Below are 21,672 nucleotides of genomic sequence, written 5' to 3'. Positions count from 1 at the left end.
CGCCACTTCACCCACTTTTCTTTCTCTTTTCCACTACTTTATACATATTTCTTAACCTCCGTGCCCAAACCAAACGTAAAGAATTGACTGGGACGGAGGGAGTATTAATAAAAGGTGGTCCTTCGGAGTTTATGATAGTGAGGCACGTTTATTCGTGGATGCTTTATGCTGTACTTGCTCTGTCGACATGTTATAGGCGGGGACCATCGGCAGATATATCACTTTTTATACCTCTTACTTAAAGAGGAAAAAAATAGTCCATACAAGACATTAATGAGTTGAGTGTGGACCAATAGTCCAATATTTTGTAATGAGATACTCCCTCCGGATCCTTCCGTATCAATTGTTTATTTATAATTTAGACATAAATGTTAAAAAATATGTATAAAATAGTGTTGATTGATCCCTCATCTCGATCAATTGTTTATTTATAGTTTAGACACGGATGTTAAGAAACATATATAAAATAGTAGAAGAGAGAAAGAAAAATGATTGAAGTGATGAGATCAATTGATTTTTAATGTTTAAAAGGAGATAGTGGAGTAAAAATAATGTGAAAATGAAAGAAAAATTTGAAAAATAATATAATCTATTGATTATTTTTATTAAAATTTAAAATATAAAAAATTAGATAAAACAACCAAAAAAAATTCATAGAGAAATGATTTACACAAGAAAGTAAAGTTTTTGTTTTGTCTTGGAAGATCCGGGGACCTACACAAATGAAGAACGTAGGTGAAGGAGCTGGGCGCTGCCGTACACGTGTCGTTGCGAGAACATTTCAGACAGAGAAAAACTACTCCGTACAAGGTTATTGGGAGTTCTAGGAGGGTCTTGGTTAGGTCGGCTGTGAGATACCGTGGGACCTTCTAACTTATAGATATGGGGTCAAAATTTTCAAAGTCGGTGAAAAAAATTCATGAGATTAATATATGCTGATTGAAGGGGTAAAGCTTTTCTCCCCGGAGTTTTTTCTCATAAGATTTTATTCTAGAGGGGTTTTTTTTGATTATTTTTTCAGACATTAACGACAATTTTGTCTTAAATATCCGGACATACTTGCTTACGAATAAAAAAAACTCTGTTTTTCCAGATATTGCATCATCAATTCCTTTTTATGACTAATAAAATTATTTCTTTTGTTATGTAATAATATATGTAAAGAGATTGTTGAGAGAGCTAGACAAGAGAGAAAGGAGAAGATGTGATTGTATATATCATATGTGTTACACACATGTCCTTTATATAAGATTACAAAATCAGTTATAAGTAAACCAAAGGTCTAGTTAGTGAAAAGCCAAAGGTTTGGCTAGTGAAAAGCCAAAGGACATCCACATAAATATATTATTTATAACACTCCCCCTTGGATGTCCGTCAAACGAAATAATGTCTCGTTATAGCCTTCTTGGAAAAACCCTGTGTGATAAAAACCAAGCGAAGGAACAAAAATATCTATTTCATAATGTGCACGTGATGCTGCCTCGTTAAAAACCTTTCCAGGAAAACCCAGTGGGAAAAACCATGGATAAGGAAAAAAGAGTGCAGCGTGCATTTGCTCCCCCTCATGATTATATTAAATAATATCTCTGAGTTGATGAGCTCCTCTGTTCCAGAACTTCTCAAATATATGTTAAAAGTGCCTTCATTGGGTTGTAGCTATCATAAGCACTCAGTGGAGCTTTCATATATATATAGTCGGTGGAGTTCTCATCCTTGTCATGCTACACTGTTTCTCCAGCTTTAGCCATCTTAGATTGCCGAAGTCAAAATATTGTGGAAGAAGTTCCTGCAAAAACTCATTTTATACCAAAAGAAAAACTCCAATATAATTTAATCAATTTTGATCCACCGTTAATATTAATTGAAATGAGGACTTTGCTCCTGCAAAATTAACTTATAAACCTTAAGAGATTGATTAGTGGAGATTGAATAAACTCTCAAGATTCACACGCCTTTAGAGCGAGCAATTACTCAGCAATGAATACTAATCAAAAGCGGAAAACCAACTTTTAATAAATTTATAATTATGTCAAAACGTGTATGATAAAATATGTTGTAGTTTACTTAGATACGGTACTTCAGTACCGAGAATTTCTTTCAAGTGTTCACAAAAGTTAGTGTACTATCGTGTATTTATAATCCTTGTGGGATTCACATATGACAATATATCATTCATCCAAAGAGAAATTCTTCTTCCAATATATACACCAAGAAACATTTTATCACATAATATAACATATAGTATTTTAATCAGGTGCAACTCAATTCAATGTTAACTAGAAACACATACTAGTTTTCATCTGCTCTGGCCAGAGACTTTATGAGTTGTCACCTATAATTTGATATATAATGATAACATGTATTTGTCAAAATAATTTTATGTTGGACTGCTGGTCCGAATCCCTGTTCCATTTGAGAGGGTGTAGTTCTCGAGAGTTTGTTATACTGCTTCTGGCAGTTAAAATCCTTCTAGGATGATTATTGTCAAGTGGGTCGTATAAAACTTAAATCGAACCTTCACATATTGCGGGACTATTTCGCAATCAAATAATCATTTCCACCACAAATACTATTAATCTTCATGACCAATACAAGGTCATCATACAAATATCTGAGTTTCACATAATAATTTATTTATTTATTTTGAAACTTCATTTTGTTTTCACAAAGACCTTTCATATCCCACTGACTTGACACCTTTAGGTGTGTTAACTGCAGTTTCAAATATTTCTCTATTAAGAGATAATGATTCGTACGGCGCACTATTTTCACAATTTCGGGTGTGAGAGGACTACTGGTCCAAATAATTTTTCTTTATAATTGCCTCAGTTATATCCTTTATTCTTTGGCCAATTATATCAATATTTTCTAACAGATTCTGCTTCATGATCCTCATTGTTATCAATAACCTTAAGTTCTATAAATATCATCGACGTCGATTCGATTTATAGTTCCACTTTATTCTGGACAAGACATAGTATATCGAGATCTCAATAATTTTCATTACTTTTATTTTCTCTAATTTGTCATGTCCATAATCTCTTCCGGAGATCCTTCAATGTCATATCTATAATCTCTTCCGGAGATCCTTCAAAAATTATTGATTTCTCAATCCAGCCATCATCAATTATTGCTCCTTTTCACTTTTTTTGGTATAAGATATATATATGGAACCAACTTGCCTATCACGCTTCAGGCGTTCTTTAGACATAATAATATCTTGAGGTTATCCTTCTGCGACATTAATATCATAGGAGCATATGTAGCCGGTGTTTGTGTCATAGTCACTATTTTTGGTCATCAAAATGAAATATCTTATGAACTTCTGGTTCATATTCTTTATTTTGAGGATCAAGATGAGGCAATGATAATTCATTCTTATACTTCTATTTTCACCGGCTATTTATTTTCTCCCCCTGATTTTGAGAAAACAACTCATCAAGTCATAACAAATGCATATTGATGATTCCAAATGCACTCATATGTAATATATGAATCGATCTTACTAACGTGGTGGAAAATCTATGATGACCAAATAATTTATTTATGATGGGGGGAGATTAAGAACAATTGTTTATATGATGCGAATCGATAAATATGTGATACAAAATACTCAACAATTATTATGGACGAGATAATACTCGTTATAAGATTCACCAGCATTATAAGCATATATTCCAAATAACAAAGCTTGCATACTTCAGGATGCAAGTTGATAATAACTTCGTATATTTTTCACATGTCTCACTATTCAATAATGGGATATTTATAACTCATGTCATATTTTCATCTATTCATTCTCAAAGATGAAAAATCACAACTATATCTTTGCTGGTGATCAATTTTGCCTTAAATAATACATGTATCACTGAGAAGAAAAAACTTCTGGTTTACTTCACAATCTACAGGCTCTTCAACAAAAGTCCATATAAAATATTAATTACTATTCGCATCTTTATCATTAAGATGGCTTAGCTAGTCAGGCCAAACTATAACCTTATAAGTAAACTTCAAGTAAACTTCTGGTTTACTTCAAAATCAATTTCAATTATACTTATTATAAATTAGTGGAGAATCTTTCTCCAAATTACTTTTAGTGCAATGAATTAGACATAATATTTAAAGGCACTTGATATCTCAATGCGATAATCATATCAAATTTCATTCTTCAATTTTCTTGGGAGAGTATAATTGCATCAATTCTATACATGCTCTTCTGGGGTAAAATTTACTTCAGAGAGTAGATAAATATATATGCCCTTCGAGAGCCTTGTGCATGCTCTTCAGGAGCCTTATATATGCTCTTCCGGAGCTTTATACTTTCTCTTCCCGAGTCTTATATTTAGAAAAATTATAATGAGACATCCTATATAATCCTCCCCTTTGGATGACTCATTTTAGATACGAAGTATTGATACTAGTCATCTTTATATCAATCGAGAGAAATATTTCTTATACACATAATAAGAATATGATTTAAAGTATTTGTAATTTCATGACCATTGCTACCATCATGGTTGATATCCTCTGATTTTCTAATACTGTCACATTATGGTACGATATCATTTGTTGCAATTCATAATCCTTTCATCAATAATTCAAATTTAGTAAACCACATTTAGTCACGATATCAACTCATGAACTTAACAACCCAAATATTTCATCAATTTCATAATATTGTATCTACGGGATACAATATAATATTTATTCTATTATATCCAAATATTATACTATTCTTTATATAGAACCATCCTTCAGGGGTATTATATCATTTAGGATAAACTCGTAAATTGAATATTATACTACTATATCATTCTTATGGAAAGTAATCAAGTGTTTAAACATATTATATATACTATGTTGACATCTTTCATCTTCAAAAATTAAACATATAAAAAATGTGTGATAAAAAAATAAACTAATTTTATTATATAGAGACAACTTATGGTTGTTATTTCGTGCAACTTCTGCTTGCAATCATATACTCAATCTATTAAAAACAACGTCAAATATGTGTTGTAGATAATACCAACATCATTTAGCTCAAGTGGGATAAAAATCACCTTTAAAAATCCTAAGTTTAAAAATCACAAAGGCACATAATGATTTTATCATTTACCAAGATATCATATAAAGATTTCGAAATAACACGTATTTGAAGCATGAATATGTAATATATGCTAATATGTGAGGAGGACAACTTGATATAAGTGATGTAGTGTGTGTGGTCACCAAATCATCTCATCTAAATCATAAACCATGTTGTTTTTCACTTTCTCAAAACTTTTAGTGATCACATAAATTCAATGATTAAATATAGAGATATGCAAGGACCTTTTTAATATATATTAATCGAGGATATATAGACAACGACTAGATATAAAGTCACACATGATTCACATAAATAAGAATGATAGAGAATTTTTGCATTCTTCATAAAGATATTAGCTATGCCACTAATTAGTATGCACAATCTGCTTATTATGATAATTAAGCTTAGTATCAATTCAAATCTCAATTTGAAGTAGATAATGACTTTAAGGAAATCAACTTTTGAATTACAGATATGCATATATGACTTTTAATAAATTAGGAAAACCTACTATCATACTTGATACGTTATCAAAAATAATCTCAAAACATATTAATCCAATATCAGAAATCAAAGAGTATCAATTTGCTCTATGATAAAGTCATAGAATTATGATAAAGTCAAAACTGAACAGTTTCAAAGAATATCAATTTACTCTATGAAGATCATTTTATCTGGAAATGTATAAAACACGAAAAACGTAGGATATTCCGAGACCTTTCCAGAATGGTAAGGCTCGTTAAAAACGAACAAGTAATGAATTCAGAAAACAAATATTTGTGGACTGCAAATGTAGAATCAGCTCCTGGTTATGATAGTATTTTGATATTTAAGACATCGAAATCACAGAATATGATAGTGGAATGTAAAGACAAAACGTAGATATCGAAAAGAGATTTCCAGAATGGTATCGTTCATAATATTTGGATCAATATTCAATTTACTATGAATTTTAAAAGTGACAGCAAATCAACTTGCATCATATAATCAGATTACACAAAATGCAGATTTTGACATACTTATAGGCAGATTTTAGAAATACGCGAAAAAGAAAAATTGTAGATGATCAAAAGACCTTTACAACGAGTATAAGCTCAATAAATTCCGATGGACTAAAACATATACCAATATCATCCACAAAAGTTAAACAAAAGTAAACATAAGCATGATCACTAAAAATATAATATAACATGGAAGATATTAATCATAGCCAAGTAAACAATTTACTATGCCAGTATCAAACCAATCAATAATAACAAATATACAGAGAGAGACACAAACATATTAAGATTAAGTAAATATATGTTACTCAAACTAGATAGAAAACAATTTACAATACCTACAACCGAAGTCATACCATGCATATGTAAATGTAGATGAATTCACAAACTTACATATATAATATCGTAAATCTTAACCAATTAAAGTTGTAGAAAATTGATGGACAAATATCTTAAATCTATTAATTCTGACGAACAACAAATTTAGTGTGATTTTTTTTTATTTTTTTTTTTAGAAATGCAAGATTAACATATAACTCAAACATAGACGTTTATTTAGTATAATATCATAAAATGCAAAGAATAGTGAAAGGAGGCGTACCTTAAAATCTTACATTCTTGTAAGTTCAAGATCCCTTGCTTCAAGAAAATTCTTTACCCAAATCAATGATAAAAACCTTTACCATCCGAAAGTATAACTCGCTCTTTGTACCAAAATAAGTGCTCGTCGATTATCCCATCTCAAATTTTCAAATCATGATCCTTTTGAATATGAGTACACGAATAGCGAATCTTACAACATAGAAACAAAACAGAATAGCGAATCGTGCTGATAACGTGTTATGTAATAATATATGTAAAGAGATTGTTGAGAGAGCTAGACAAGAGAGAAAGGAGAAGATGTGATTGTATATATCATATGTGTTACACACATGTCCTTTATATAAGATTACAAAATCAGTTATAAGTAAACCAAAGGTCTAGTTAGTGAAAAGCCAAAGGTTTGGCTAGTGAAAAGCCAAAGGACATCCACATAAATATATTATTTATAACATCTTTAAAATTAAGAGAAAAAAATGACAGAGCAGTGACGCAGGAGTAGCATATACTCATAGGAGTATCATATACTCCCTCCGTCCCGGTAGATTGTATACATTTGGTTTAGACACGGAGACCAAGAAAAAGTGTAAAAAGTGAGTAAAGTGAGATGAAAAGTGAGTAAAGTGGTGGGATCCATTTATATTTAATGATAGATTTAAGATAATGGAAGAAAATAGTGGGGGTAATAGTGTTTATATTATTATTGAATGGAGATAGTGAAAGAAAGAAGTGGGTGTAATAGTGTTTTATATTATTAAAAGTTACTATATTTGGAATGTATAGAAATGATGGGACGTCCGAAAAATGAAACTGTATAGATTTGATTGGGACGGAAGGAGTATATATCTTGAATAGCAGAAGAAAAACAAAATATCTTGGACTCCATTATTGTAAGATATGGTAACACTGCTAGAGAATTGCAGAGTCTCTCCTCCACCGAATACCAGTGCCGACAAATCTCTGCCCCTGACTTTCTTCGACTTTATATGGGTTCCTTTTCATCCTCTAGGCCGTGTCATCTTCTTCGACATTCCTTGTTCCACCAATCACTTCACACAAAACATTGTTCTGAATCTCAAAACTGCATTATCTCATGCTCTTGCACACTTCTCTCCCTTTGCTGGAAATTTAACCAAACCCACGAATACTAATTCCGAAACAGAGTTCCAAATCCGCTACGTGGATGGCGACTCTGTTTCGGTCACGTTTGCTGAATGCACAGATGATTTTAATTATATCTGCGGAAACCAAGTCCGTGACGCGGATATATTGAAACCACTTGTTCCTCGACTCCCCTCAGGAGTTGCTCTTCTCCAGGAGTCTGGAGAAAAATGTTTTGCATCTCCAGTATTGGCTATTCAAGTTACTGTTTTTCCGAATCATGGGATTAGTTTCGGATTCACAAACTCCCATACTGTTAGTGATGGAAGTAGTTTATTTAATTTCATACACGAATGGGCTAAACAAGCCACGTCCAAATCTGATGTTGCAGGTTCTGATTTCTTGAGCCCGTATTATGATAGGAGTTCACTGAAAGACCCCCTCGGTCTAACTACTATGTTTAAAGGTTATTTTGGAGGGGCGGATATGGCTGAGCACATGGAGGAGAACATTCCGGATCAATCATCAGGTGACAAAGCTCGTGCAACATTTGTCCTAAAACAGGCTGAAATCGAAGCCTTAAAAAGCTTGGTGATAGAGAAAAAGCAAAATTTCCCATACGTGTCTTCTTTCACTGTTGTTTGTGCTTATGTCTGGACCTGTATGGCAAAAACAAGAGCAGATGTGGTCGGAGGAATGGAACAGGAGCCTCTTAACTTTGGAATTGCTTATGATTGTCGTGCTCGTCTCGATCCACCGCTGCCTGCCTCATACTTTGGTAATTGCATATTCTCTGCTGTGCCAGTGGGAAGGAGGGACATTTTAGCTGGAGAAGAAGGTCTTCTTGCTGCTGCTGAATTGATTGGAACAGCACTTTACGCGAAGCTAAACAATAAGGAAGGAGTCTTGAACAATGCACACGCCTTGCTTACAACAGATTTCGCGGGGGTGATGAGAGGGGAATGGTATCTAGGTGTCGCTGGTTCACCCAAGCTGGATTATTACAACTGATAGGGTATAACCCGGTTAAGCAACACCCGGGTCCTTCAGAAGCAACACCCGGGTCCTTTAGAAGAGCCTCCACCCGGGTAACCGCCAACACCACAGGGCACCCCCTGCCTTGACAGGTGATACAACCCGGACATGATTGCTTACCCGGGTACATGGAACTTACTACTCACCCGGATGCACATGTACCAGCCGACACCTGCTGCACAAAGCACAGACTGACATGATAAAAACAAACATAACGGTCAACTACTGGCGATAGGGACAAGCCAGGGAACATTCCAAAATACTACTTCTACGCTGACACCTGGACACGTGTGGGGGATCAAACCCCTACACGTGTAGGACCAGGATCCAGGTACGCACCCTTGAACCCTAATCCTTGGCCTATAAATAGACCAAGGATCGAGAGTTTAAGGGTTAACTTCACTCTCTTTTTACACTCATTCTCACACACACTTACACTCAGCATATATTCAAACACTCTCAGCCACCAGCCACCAGCAACCACCACACATACACCTTCACCCACCACATATAGATAACACACTTTCTCTAGTCTTTATCCTTCCGAAACCTACGCTTACTCTCACGCCGGAGGCGCCGCGGGGTCAAAACCCCCCTCCGGTGTTGTTTTGTAGGCTCCCATCCAGCAGCTACACCGCGGAACCACCAGCCACGGCGGAGGAAGGACCGGGATCGGAGATTGGCGTTATCATTTGGCGCTAAAAGGAGGGGAAGGTGTCCTCTGTCCTGTGGTCACGGTGCCACTGGACTCATCTTCTTCAACAAACCCCCGAAACGGGGGTCCAAATCACACCAGTAAGCTTTCGTAAAACACCAAGCTCCTCAAAACCTTCAGCCATGATTTTTCTTGATGTGTGCATGATAGCAAACCCTGCCTGAGCAAAACCCTAATCTTGTCTGTAGCACATAAAATCTTTTGTCTCACACCTGGTCACATTTTGTCACTTAACTACTTATAGCATTTCCGAAAATAGTAAGTTGACTACCTGTACACACTATTTCTGTCATCCTGTCACTATCTATACTATTTGTGGGCACTACCACCTAAACAGCAACCATATACCCTGTGTGAGTTCTTGAAACCATGGCAAAAAGGACACGCTCCCACCTGGGTCTTCCCCAGAACCCGGACAACCCTCAGACAGACCAGGACAACCCGAACCAGGATCATGCCTCAGGACCCCTTTTCACCCATGTGAACCCGGACGAGAACCAAGCAATCAACCCCAATGATGCCCGGGTCACGATCGAAGCGAACCAGTACAAGTACACCGACGTCCCGGTCACCACCCTCCACCTGTCCCAGCTCACCAATGTAGAGTTAGCCGAGGCCATCCGGCAGTACCATGATCGCCGGGAAAGCAACAGCAGACTTGAGGACATCGGTGAGTCCGAGGACTCCGGGAACAGCCGTCAATCCCGGGGTTCCATCTTCGACCGGATCGGAGACAAAGCAAAGAAAAAGAAACAAAAGGAAAGTGAGGAAACCCGGTTGAAAATTCTGGCTGAAAGGAAAGAACAGATCCGAAAAGAGGAAGAGGAAAAACTTGAGCAAAAAATCGCCCTCCGGATTCAACTCAAAGAGGAGAAGTTGACAAAAGGATCCCGGTCCAAGCGGTACCGGAAGGAAACAACACCCGAACTCATCTCTGATGAAGAGGATGAGAGACCGGGGCAAACCAACCTCAGGGACATGATCAATGAGCTCAACAGGAAAATTGGAAATGATTCCGGACTTGAAATTGGAGGAACCCTGACCCCATTCAGCCACTCCTTAGAATCCATTCCTCGGCAAAAGGGCATGAAACACTACAACTTCGAATCCTTCAATGGACTAGGTGACCCGGAGGAACACCTGCACTATTTTGAACAGATAGCCCAGATCTACTACTACAATGACCTGACCAAATGCCGCTTCTTCACATCCACATTCAAGGGAGGGGCCTAGAGATGGTTCAGCCGGATCCCCTCCCGGAGCATCGGGTCCTGGAAAGATTTTAGGGAGGCCTTCCTCAGAAGGTTTCGAGCAAACAAGACACATGAACTCCATATGTGTCACCTGGAAACGGTTCGCCAATATGACAATGAGGCACTCTCAGACTACATGAAACGTTTCCAGGAAGCAATCAACAAAATTTCCAACCTGGATGAGCGTGAGGCTCTGAGCATATTCCGAAGAAACCTGGACCCGGAACAAAATGAAAGATATGTGGTCGAGTTGATCAACAAGGAACCCCAGAGCCTGGCAGCTGCCTATGCCATGGCCGTAAAATTCATCAAGGAAACCGACGTACTCCAAGCCATGAGAATGACCCGACAAGGAAGCTCAAAAGGGAAACAGGTCGAGGACAGACCCCGGAAAGAATATCACCAGGATAAGAAATTCAAACCGGACAGACAGACAAACTTCATCCAGCAATCAGGTTCCAAGAGGACCAGCCAACAGGGATCCGGGTCCAGAAGTGACCCCGGTCCAAACAAAGCAACCAGGGAACCAAAACCAGAGCCCGAATGGACTCCTCTAAACAGATCCCGCGAGGACATACTCAAAGAAATCAGAGACAAACCCTTCTACTACCCACCAAAACCCATGCAAACTCCTCCTGAAAGCAGACCCACAAACAGACACTGCGACTATCATGGCACTCATGGTCACAAAACCGAAAACTGCATATCCCTCAAGTACTTCATCGAAGAGCAGATCAGCAAAGGAAACATGGGACAATACATAGCCCGGAACATGGCTGACAAAACAGGAGGATCCGGGAAGCAGAAAAACGTTGTCAACGTGGTACTGGGCGGATCCTGTTCCCCTCCCCCCAGCCCGGACTCCTGTCAAGAAGTGATGTCCATCCAAGCCTTCCCCGAACAAGTGATTTCCTTCAGCAGTAAGGATTTCGAAGGAGTCACCCGGGGTCACAATCAAGCCCTGGTAGTAACCCTTGACATGGCTGAAAATGAAGTAAGGAGAATCCTAGTAGACAACGGCTCCTCAGCCAACATCTTATTCAAACACACCATGGATCGAATGGAGCTAGGGAGTATCCGGATGAATGACTACAGGGAGGATCCTCTATACGGATTCGGGAACAGCATCGTCCCGGTCCTTGGCACCCTTTATCTCCCGGTCCGATTCGGAAACCCCCCAAACCAAGTCACCCATACAATCAAATTCTATGTGATCATCGGCCGCCCGGGTCTAAACAAGATCGAAGCTGTAACTTCCATCCCACACCTAAAATTCAAGTTCCCAACCCCATTCGGGGTAGGGGAAGTCAGAGGAGATTCGGCGACAACCGGGGTGTGCTACAGCCAAGCATTGGTCATGGCGGAAACACACCTGGACAACAAAAGAAAGGCGACCGTCTTCCAAAAGCAGAAAAGCAACAAGAAGCATCGGCCTCACCAGAAAACAAACCCCAAAGGAGAAGTCCAGGTGATCGAACTCGACCCGGGTAACATCAACCCGGGAGCAACCGACCCTGATCCCAGACAAAGCAACCAGAAAGCAACCATGAGCTCAGCTCAAGATTTTGTGGAAAAGAACACTGACGCCCGAATCCAGCAAATGATCTCGGCACAAGAATTAACCAAGGTCGAAGCTGCGGTCGAGACCGAGTCGGTCCTGATCGAAAAAGACAACCCGACAAGGAAAGTCAAAATTGGAAAAGGCCTGAATACTGTTTTTAAAGAGGAACTCATCCAACTACTCCGGAGCTATGCAGACGTCTTTGCCTGGAGCCCGGACGACATGCCCGGGTTGGATGAATCATTGGCAATGCAGAGCCTTGACGTCGATCCCAAAAAGAAGCCTGTTAAACAAAAACGAAGAAATTTCGCCCCGGAGAGGCAGAAGGCAATAGATGAGGAAGTTGGCAAGTTAATGAAGGCAGATATCATCTGTGAGATCAAATACCCGGAGTGGCTAGCTAACGTAGTCATGGTAAAGAAAGCAAACGGCAAGTGGAGGATGTGTGTCGACTACACGGATCTGAACGCAGCATGCCCCAAGGACCCTTATCCTCTACCGAGCATTGATCAGCTCATTGATGCCACGTCAGGACACCTGATGTTAAGCTTTATGGACGCCTTCTCCGGGTACAATCAGGTTAAGATGAACCCAGCAGACATAGCCAAAACAGCCTTCATAACCCACCGGGCAGTATATGCCTACAAACTGATGCCTTTCGGGTTAAGGAACGCCGGATCCACATACCAGAAAGCCATGAATGAAATTTTCAAAGATCAACTTGGAAGAAATTTGGAATGCTACGTCGACGACATCATCTCCAAATCCACTTCGGTCCCGGGTCACATTTCAGATCTTAGAGAATGTTTTGAGAACATGAGAAGAACTAAGCTAAAGCTCAACCCGGACAAGTGCACCTTTGGAGTAGAAGCCGGAAAGTTTTTGGGTTTTATGGTAAGCAACCGGGGCATCGAGGCCAACCCGGAGAAGATCAAAGCTGTGCAAGAGATGCAACCACCTCGGACTCAGAGGGAGGTCCAAAAGCTAGCAGGGTCCTTAGCGGCACTCCGAAGGTTTGTCTCCAAACTTGCTGAAAGATGTCTACCATTCTTTGAATTGTTAAAAGGGGCAAAAAATCAGAAACTAGTAGAATGGAGCCCGGACTGTCAAAGAGCCCTTGATGAAATCAAAGCATATCTGTCCAAACCCCCAATCCTGACAAAAGCCCTACCCGGAGAACCTCTCTATCTATACCTGTCTGCCGGTCCCTTGGCCGTCGGGGCAGCCTTGATCCGGGAGGAAGCCGGGCAACAGAAGCCCGTCTACAATGTTAGCCAAGTCTTGAAGGATGCGGAGACCAGATATCCCAACTTAGAAAAATTCGCATTTGCACTAATCACCGCATCCAGGAAACTCAGGCACTACTTTCAAGGAAGAGAAATCCGGATTGTCACAGACCAACCTTTGAGGAAAATCATTCACAAACCAGACATCTCCGGGAGACTGGTGAACTGGGCAATCGAACTTAGCCAGTTCAGCCTAACATTCCTACCCCGGACAGCAGTCAAAGCCCAGGTCCTAGCAGATTTCGTGGTAGAATGCAACTTCCCAGAAAACCAGACAACTCCTATGGAAACTGAACCGGAAGCCCCGGAAAAGCCTAACCCGGAGTCTTGGATACTCCATGTTGACGGCTCCTCAACAACAGAAAGGTCAGGAGCCGGGCTAATCCTGAAAAGCCCGGATGGGTTCACCATCAAAACAGCAATCTCCTTCGGTTTCGCGGCAACCAACAACCAAGCGGAATACGAAGCTCTTCTAGCAGGATTGAAATTAGTCCGGACCTTGTCTATCCGAAATCTCACCATCTACAGTGATTCCCAGATCGTGGTCAGGCAGACCAATGGAGAATACCTTGCCAAAGACCCGATCTTGACCAAGTATCAAGCCTTGGTAAAAAGCTACCTCACTCTGATCCCCGGATGCAAGATCTTACAAGTCAACAGGGAAGAAAATGCTGAAGCGGATAACCTCTCCAGGTTAGTCCAAAATTCAGCAGACCTGGATAGCTCAGTCTATTTCGAAGAATTGCACAAGCCAACGATAGAGCATGAAGAAATTTTTGAAATCAACAACGACCCTACCTGGATGACTCCCCTGATCAACTACATAGAGAAGGGAGAGTTACCCGAAGACAAGGGGAAAGCACAACGGCTAAAGGCTAAGGCGGCCAAATTTTTTGTCGAAGAAGGAACACTCTTCCGCCGGACCTACTCATCCCCAATCCTGAAATGCATAGGTCCGGAGGAGGCCGAATATTGTCTGAGAGAAGTTCACGAAGGGATCTGTGGAGATCACATGTCGGCAAAAGGCCTGGCATATAAAATCATCCGGCAAGGCTACTACTGGCCAACAATTCATCAAGACTCCGTCGAGTTTGTTAAGAAGTGCAAGAATTGCCAACTATTCAGCAACGTGCCCCGGGTAAGCCCTGTCCTACCTTCCTCAGTTTTATCCCCGATCCCCTTTGCTGTATGGGGGATAGACATCATGGGACCCTTTCCCCGGGCTAAAGGAGACCTCAGATATTTGCTTGTCTCCATTGATTATATGACCAAGTGGGTTGAAGCCAAGGCAATGCGGACGATCAACCAGCAAGATGTCATCCGGTTCATGGACAACATCCTGATGAGATTCGGACTACCAAGAGTCCTGGTCTCAGATAATGGACCCCAATTCATAGGGTCGGACTTTGAAAGCTACCTGGCTGAAAGAGGCATCAAGCACAAGAAGTCTTCAGTCGCCTATCCTCAAGGAAATGGCCAGGTAGAGGTCACCAACCGGATCCTCCTTAGAGGAATTGAAAAAAGGCTAGAAGAAAGCAAGAGCAAGTGGCCAGAAGAACTACCTCATGTCCTCTGGTCATACCGAACTAGTCCTCGGACGAGCACCGGAGAAACTCCCTTCAAATTGGCCTATGGCACGGAGGCAATGCTCCCAATCGAAGTCGGGTCACCTTCCCACAGAGTGATCAACTTCGACGAAATCGCCAACGAGGAAGGACTCCGGGTCAACTTAGACTTGGTAGATGAGGTCCGAGATCAGGCAATCGTGAGAATGGAGAAATACAAGGAAAAGACCCGGGATCACTTCAGCAAAAAATCCCGGGTCAGGAACTTTCAAACAGGAGACCTGGTCCTACGAGACACCGAAGCCTCAGATCCAACCAACACAGGCAAGCTGATGCCAAAGTGGGAAGGCCCATACAAGGTCAAAGAAGTCCTAAGGCCGGGTACCTACAAACTAGAACACATGGACGAGTCAGAAGTATCTAACACCTGGCACGGACTCAGGTTAAGGAAATTCTACCAGTAGAGCGAGAAAGAAGGACAAGGATCCTAGAAGACAGCTACATATCCCTAAAAGCAATCATGTACTATTGATCGTTCTCAAAGCTGTGTAATAGTTTTAATATCAATGAAGTCTTTTGCTGCCGATGAATCTATGTTTACTTAGAAAATTTCTAAGGCAACCAAGCAATATCAACAACCAACCCGGGAAGGCTCTACCCGGGTCCATCCATGCAATCATCTAACTTAGAAAAATTCTAAGTATAAAAGCTAGAAAAAGAAAACAATCAACCCGGGAAAGATCTACCCGGGTCCATGCATGCAATCATTTAACTTGGAAAATTTCTAAGTATAAAAGCAAAAGAAAGCATACAACCCGGGCAAGGTATACCCGGGTCCACCCATACAATCACTAACTTGGAAAATTTTCTAAGTAAAAAAGCAAGAGAAAGTATACGACCCAGGCATGGTATACCCGGGTCCATACAATCACTAACTTGGAAAAATTTCTAAGTACAAAAGCTAAGAAAGCATACAATCCGGGCAGTATCCACCCGGATCGATCCAAACAACCATTTACTTAGGAAAAATTCCTAAGGGCAAGCCATTTAAGCAATCAATCTGGGTATATATCACCCGGGTCCACCTGTCTTACCCCTACTCAGAAAAATCTCCGAGCACAAAACTATTTCAAGCAATCAACCCGGGTACATTCTACCCGGGTACAACTACATTATTTCTACTTAGAAAAATGTTCTAAGTGCAAAAATGTCCTAAAAGCAACAACCCGGGGTATACTCTACCCGGGTACACCTGTACTGTCTCTACTTAGAAAAATTTCTAAGTGCGAAACTCTTCCAAGCAATCAATTCGGGCATACTCCACCCGGGAACACCTGTACCATCTCTACTTAGAAAAATTTTCTAAGTGCAAAATTATTCTAAAGCAATCAACCTGGGCAAGAAATATGCTAAGCAAATAAAAACATTCGCGAATAAAAGATACAAGGAGATATCTGACGAAAGGCAACAAAAACATCCATAAACCCGGGTCTACATAGACCCCGGACAAATATCTAAATCCGAGAACAAGCAAATTTAGAACTACAGAAGATTGTTTTTCAAGTGACCAAAGACTAAGGAAAAAATAACTAAGTAGCAGGGGGCAGGTTGTTTGTCTGGAGAGCCGCATCAACGGGAGCAACCGGGTTAGCTGGAGCGATGAAGCTCGGAGAAAGACCCTCAAAGGGCTCGGGTTCACCCTTACCGGCCGTGACATCATCCTTGGCCTGGATATAAAGGTTGATGAAGCTGTTCAAATCGGCCACCGGGTCCGTTTTGATGTGCCTCTCGGCAACAGTCCAGCATCGGACAACCTCCGCAGCGGCAGCATTGGCCAGGTCACCCTTATACTCTTCAGATTTCTTGAAATCAGCAATCACAACTTCTGGTTCCTTTCGGTCCTCGAGTTGTTTCTTCAGCTTCTCCACATCCTCCTCGAGCCCGGCCACCCTCTTCTCAGAATCACCCGCCCGGGTCTCAGCCTCCTCTAGTCTCCGCTTCCACTCAGCTTCCAGTCGGGTTTCGGCCTCCTTCACCCGCTTCTCCAACTCGGACTCCAACTTCTCCTTAGCCGACCTCTCCAAGGCCAAGTCCCATTCAGCTTTCCGGGCTCTCGCCCCAAAAGTATCAGCAGTGTCCCTTTCTGACTTTATCAAGTTGAAAGCGATGGTATTAAACCCGGCTAAACGAGACCCCAGCTGCAAACACCGGATTCACAGGATCAGAAACATACATAAGGAATAGCATACAAAAGATAAGATGAAAGTCAAGACATACTCACCTGACCCCAAAGACTCCCTAGCTCCCTGAAAGTGCTCACCATCCCGGAATCATCCATCCTAATCCAGTCTTCCTCGGTGGGAATCTCCGACATTATCTTAATTATTTCCCGGGCAGAGTACTTCCCGGCACCAAGGGGAACCCGGGCACCTTCCCCGTCATCATCTTCATCATCAGAATCCGAGTCAGAATCCAGCAAAACCCCTTTTCCCCGACCAACTTTGGGAACTTTAGCAGGGGCCTTCTGCGCCGAGACCTGTTTCCTCTTCCTCCCCCGGGTCACCAACCCTTGGCTACCAGCTTCCACAACCTCCTCAGTCTCTCCCAAGGCAATTTTCTCCATTGCAGCGCTGGATTCACCGCCGGTTGCCTCTTGCCTAGAAGACCCGGATTCATCATTCTTCCCAGCTCCGGTCTTAGGCTTAGGAGTAGACTTGGGGATCGAATGAATTCCCCCCAGGTTCCTCAAAGCAGCAGCAAAATGTTCGTTAGCCATACTCTTCCACAGATTTTTATCAAAATATGGCAAACCTGCAGACAGACGATGACCGGGTTAGAAAGCGACAGACAACCTGAGTTACTTAACAGTTCCGAAAAGCGAAAAAGGGCAAGAAAAATACAAGTACACAAAACACATGAAGACGACCCGGGTAACATGATTACCCGAGCTACTTAACAATTCTAGGAAACAAACAAGAGGAAAGAAAAACACAAGTATGGAGGGATTTTAATCCGGATTATACTTACATCCCCATTCATGCAGTTTATCAAATTGCATAAAGGTATCCCGGGTCAACTGCTGCCCGAGACACTCACAAAACTCCCTAAGCTGATCCCGGAACTTCCCGGATGCGCCCGGGGCATCAAAATTCGTCTTGACTAACTTATCATCCGTGACAAGATAAGGCATGTAGTGGATATCCAAGCCTTTCAACATCAACACTTCACGATTCCAGTTCTTCAAAGAAGACTGGTGCATCACTGGTTTCAGAAACCCGGGCCCAAAACCGCATTCTTTGGACCGGAAGCGGAGCTCGTACAGTGGTTTCTCCCCGGACTTCTTGAACTGGAAGAGGATGTGGAACAGCTTGAACGTAGGTTGATACCCCATCTTATTACAAGCACACAAAAACCAGGTCATCAACTTAATTGCATTCGGAGTGATCTGCATGGGTGAACATTTATACTCGTACTTACAGAGGTGCCTGAAGAACAGGTGCCACCTCGGGTTCCACCCGGACCTCAAATGCTCCATCCACACCGGGACGAATCCGTCAGCGGGCCGGTGGAAAATCCTCTCCTCGGGCTCAGGAAACCTCCACTCGACCGCATCCGGAAGTTGAAAGGCAACCCGGATCAAACGATCCTGAACTTCCCACGGCAACTCCCTGAAAGAACTCTTCACGGTGTAGGGAGCCCGGGAAACAGCATATTCCTTAAACCGCCTGTCGAACTCCTCCTTATTATAAGGGCCCAGAGGACCGTTCGGGTGCTTAAACTTGTAAAAAGAAGCTATGCCCCGGTAAAACTCCCTCTCATCGGCTAAAGGCGCTTTAGTAATAAAGTAAGATTTTGTGTCCATCCACACACCCTCCGGGGTCATAATCACCTGTTTTCCCTCGGCTTTAGACACCTTTTGGAACTCGGACACAACCCCGGACAAAGCTACTTCTCTCTCAGACATCTTTTCACGAGCCCGGTCTGCTAGTGATTGATGCTCGTCAAGATCACTATCGCTCGAATATTGTCCGGGCACCCCAGAAAAAGCAACAATATCTCTCTTATGGATCCGGACCACAGACCTAGAGGAAAACAAGAGCCCGGGTCAGTTCAACATTCAACCAATTTTATTACAAATTTTATATAGGTCCTGATCCTGCCTAAGTCTACGTGAAAAGCAACAAGTCAAAGAACTACTAGAATGCGACGACAGCTACCCGGGTCTCTCCTCCTTCAAACTTAGGCGGGGAAGAGGTTACCCGAGCCCCGAACTTATGACACCATCACAGTGAAAGAAAAAAGTTTACAAGAATTGAGAATAAGCAGGTACTTTCCGAACCCGGATTCAAAAACCATACCCGGGTCAACACCAACTGCAACGCATACCCAACTTACGAAAACGCCAGAACAGCTATCTCAAACTACCCAACCCGGGCATGGTGACAACCACAGCCACCCGGACTCACCAAGAGAACCTACCTGGGTCCCATTCTCATATCTACAAGGAGAGAAGACTCCTAGTCACGGAAACGCTACCCGGGTCCCGAGCCTACAACCGCACTATCATGGAAAAGTTTACAAGTACCAAGAGACAACAAGACCTCTACCCGGGTACTCCCCCCATCCACATAAAAACCTTCATGCAACCTACCCAACCCGGGCAAGAAATCCCTACCCGGGTTCAGTCAAAACCCCAAGAATCCCAACAGCCGCAAACAGTTTCTAAATCATTTCAATCCAAAATCATGGATCAAACTTCAAACCCTAACCGCTATACACATATACATACATATATCCCACCAAGAACACAAAACCAAAATCCAGAAGCTAAGAACTTCAAAACAAAGCCTAATTTCACAGACCCACCCAAAACACTCAAAACCACCTAAAATCGAGCCATCCCCCAAAACCTATAAACGAAACACACCACAAATACATACGCAGTTCGTACACAACACACGAAACTATCTACGCAACGATCAACGCATCACAAAACAAGCATTTCGAAAAGAAAACTCATGCAAAACAGCAACAATGGGGTATGAAATAAAAGAGACAAACAAAGAAAGCAGAAAGGGGACTTACCGTGCTAACCGACGACGGAGCAAAAACTGCGATGACAATGACCTCTGAAACTCCAGCGAAGCTTTTTGAAAAACAAACACACGAATGGTGGCAAAAGCGCAAAGAAGAACTATGAAGAAAAAGAAAGGGAACTCAAAGTAAAAATGAAAAAAGAAGAGTAAGGGGTTAGACCCCTATATATAGCAGTCGCTTCATTATCCACGTGGCACCCCTCTATTGGACGAGCAACAGTTATTACAACAGTAATTATTATCGTCCCTCAAAAGGCGCGATAGCACGATTTTTCGAAAATGGACAACTGTGAAGTCCCTTCGAATTACAAAGGACTCTAAACGGTTTAAATGCTGCGGACCCGGGCACCTCTTGCCCGTTCGGACCCGGGCAGGAGAGCAACAACGAAACAACCTCACTACTCACCCGGACTCACTCGGGCAGGAAAGTAAAAGCAAACATTACCACATCTCACCACCCTTACCCGGGTAGGGCTGCAGAAATCAACCAACCTCCTACCTGGTCCTCCTCGGGCAGATGAGCAATAGCAAACAATCTCACCCCTGCCCAAAGACTTACCTGAGCAAGGGGGCAGAAGCGAAAGACCCAAACCCCTACCCGGGTCGACCTGGACCGGGAAAGACGGAAATTTTCACTCGATATCCGGATCAAACGGGATACTATACTCCCTCACATAGAAAATCTATGTAAGGGAGTGGGGGGCAAATGATAGGGTATAACCCGGTTAAGCAACACCCGGGTCCTTCAGAAGCAACACCCGGGTCCTTTAGAAGAGCCTCCACCCGGGTAACCGCCAACACCACAGGGCACCCCCTGCCTTGACAGGTGATACAACCCGGACATGATTGCTTACCCGGGTACATGGAACTTACTACTCACCCGGATGCACATGTACCAGCCGACACCTGCTGCACAAAGCACAGACTGACATGATAAAAACAAACATAACGGTCAACTACTGGCGATAGGGACAAGCCAGGGAACATTCCAAAATACTACTTCTACGCTGACACCTGGACACGTGTGGGGGATCAAACCCCTACACGTGTAGGACCAGGATCCAGGTACGCACCCTTGAACCCTAATCCTTGGCCTATAAATAGACCAAGGATCGAGAGTTTAAGGGTTAACTTCACTCTCTTTTTACACTCATTCTCACACACACTTACACTCAGCATATATTCAAACACTCTCAGCCACCAGCCACCAGCAACCACCACACATACACCTTCACCCACCACATATAGATAACACACTTTCTCTAGTCTTTATCCTTCCGAAACCTACGCTTACTCTCACGCCGGAGGCGCCGCGGGGTCAAAACCCCCCTCCGGTGTTGTTTTGTAGGCTCCCATCCAGCAGCTAC

General features: G+C 42.0%; 2 protein-coding genes across 2 annotated transcripts; both read left to right on the top strand.

Moving 5' to 3' along the window:
* The first annotated feature begins 7,557 nt into the window (after window positions 1–7,557).
* LOC108226208 (phenolic glucoside malonyltransferase 1) lies at window positions 7,558–9,624 on the top strand. Its single transcript, XM_017401154.2, has one exon. It carries the CDS (start codon window positions 7,591–7,593, stop codon window positions 8,803–8,805), a length of 1,215 nt encoding a protein of 404 aa, XP_017256643.2. The 5' UTR covers window positions 7,558–7,590; the 3' UTR covers window positions 8,806–9,624.
* Window positions 9,625–10,879: 1,255 nt separating this feature from the next.
* On the top strand, window positions 10,880–15,673 carry LOC135147261 (uncharacterized). The gene has a single exon (XM_064080168.1). The coding sequence runs from the start codon at window positions 10,880–10,882 to the stop codon at window positions 15,671–15,673; it is 4,794 nt and encodes a 1,597-aa protein (XP_063936238.1).
* The last annotated feature ends 5,999 nt before the right edge of the window (window positions 15,674–21,672 follow it).

The sequence above is a fragment of the Daucus carota genome, chromosome 6, assembly GCF_001625215.2.
Source record: "Daucus carota subsp. sativus chromosome 6, DH1 v3.0, whole genome shotgun sequence".
NCBI lineage: Eukaryota > Viridiplantae > Streptophyta > Magnoliopsida > Apiales > Apiaceae > Daucus > Daucus carota.
The sequence above is the reverse complement of the archived record's forward strand: the minus strand, read 5'-3'. Positions and strand labels throughout refer to the sequence as shown.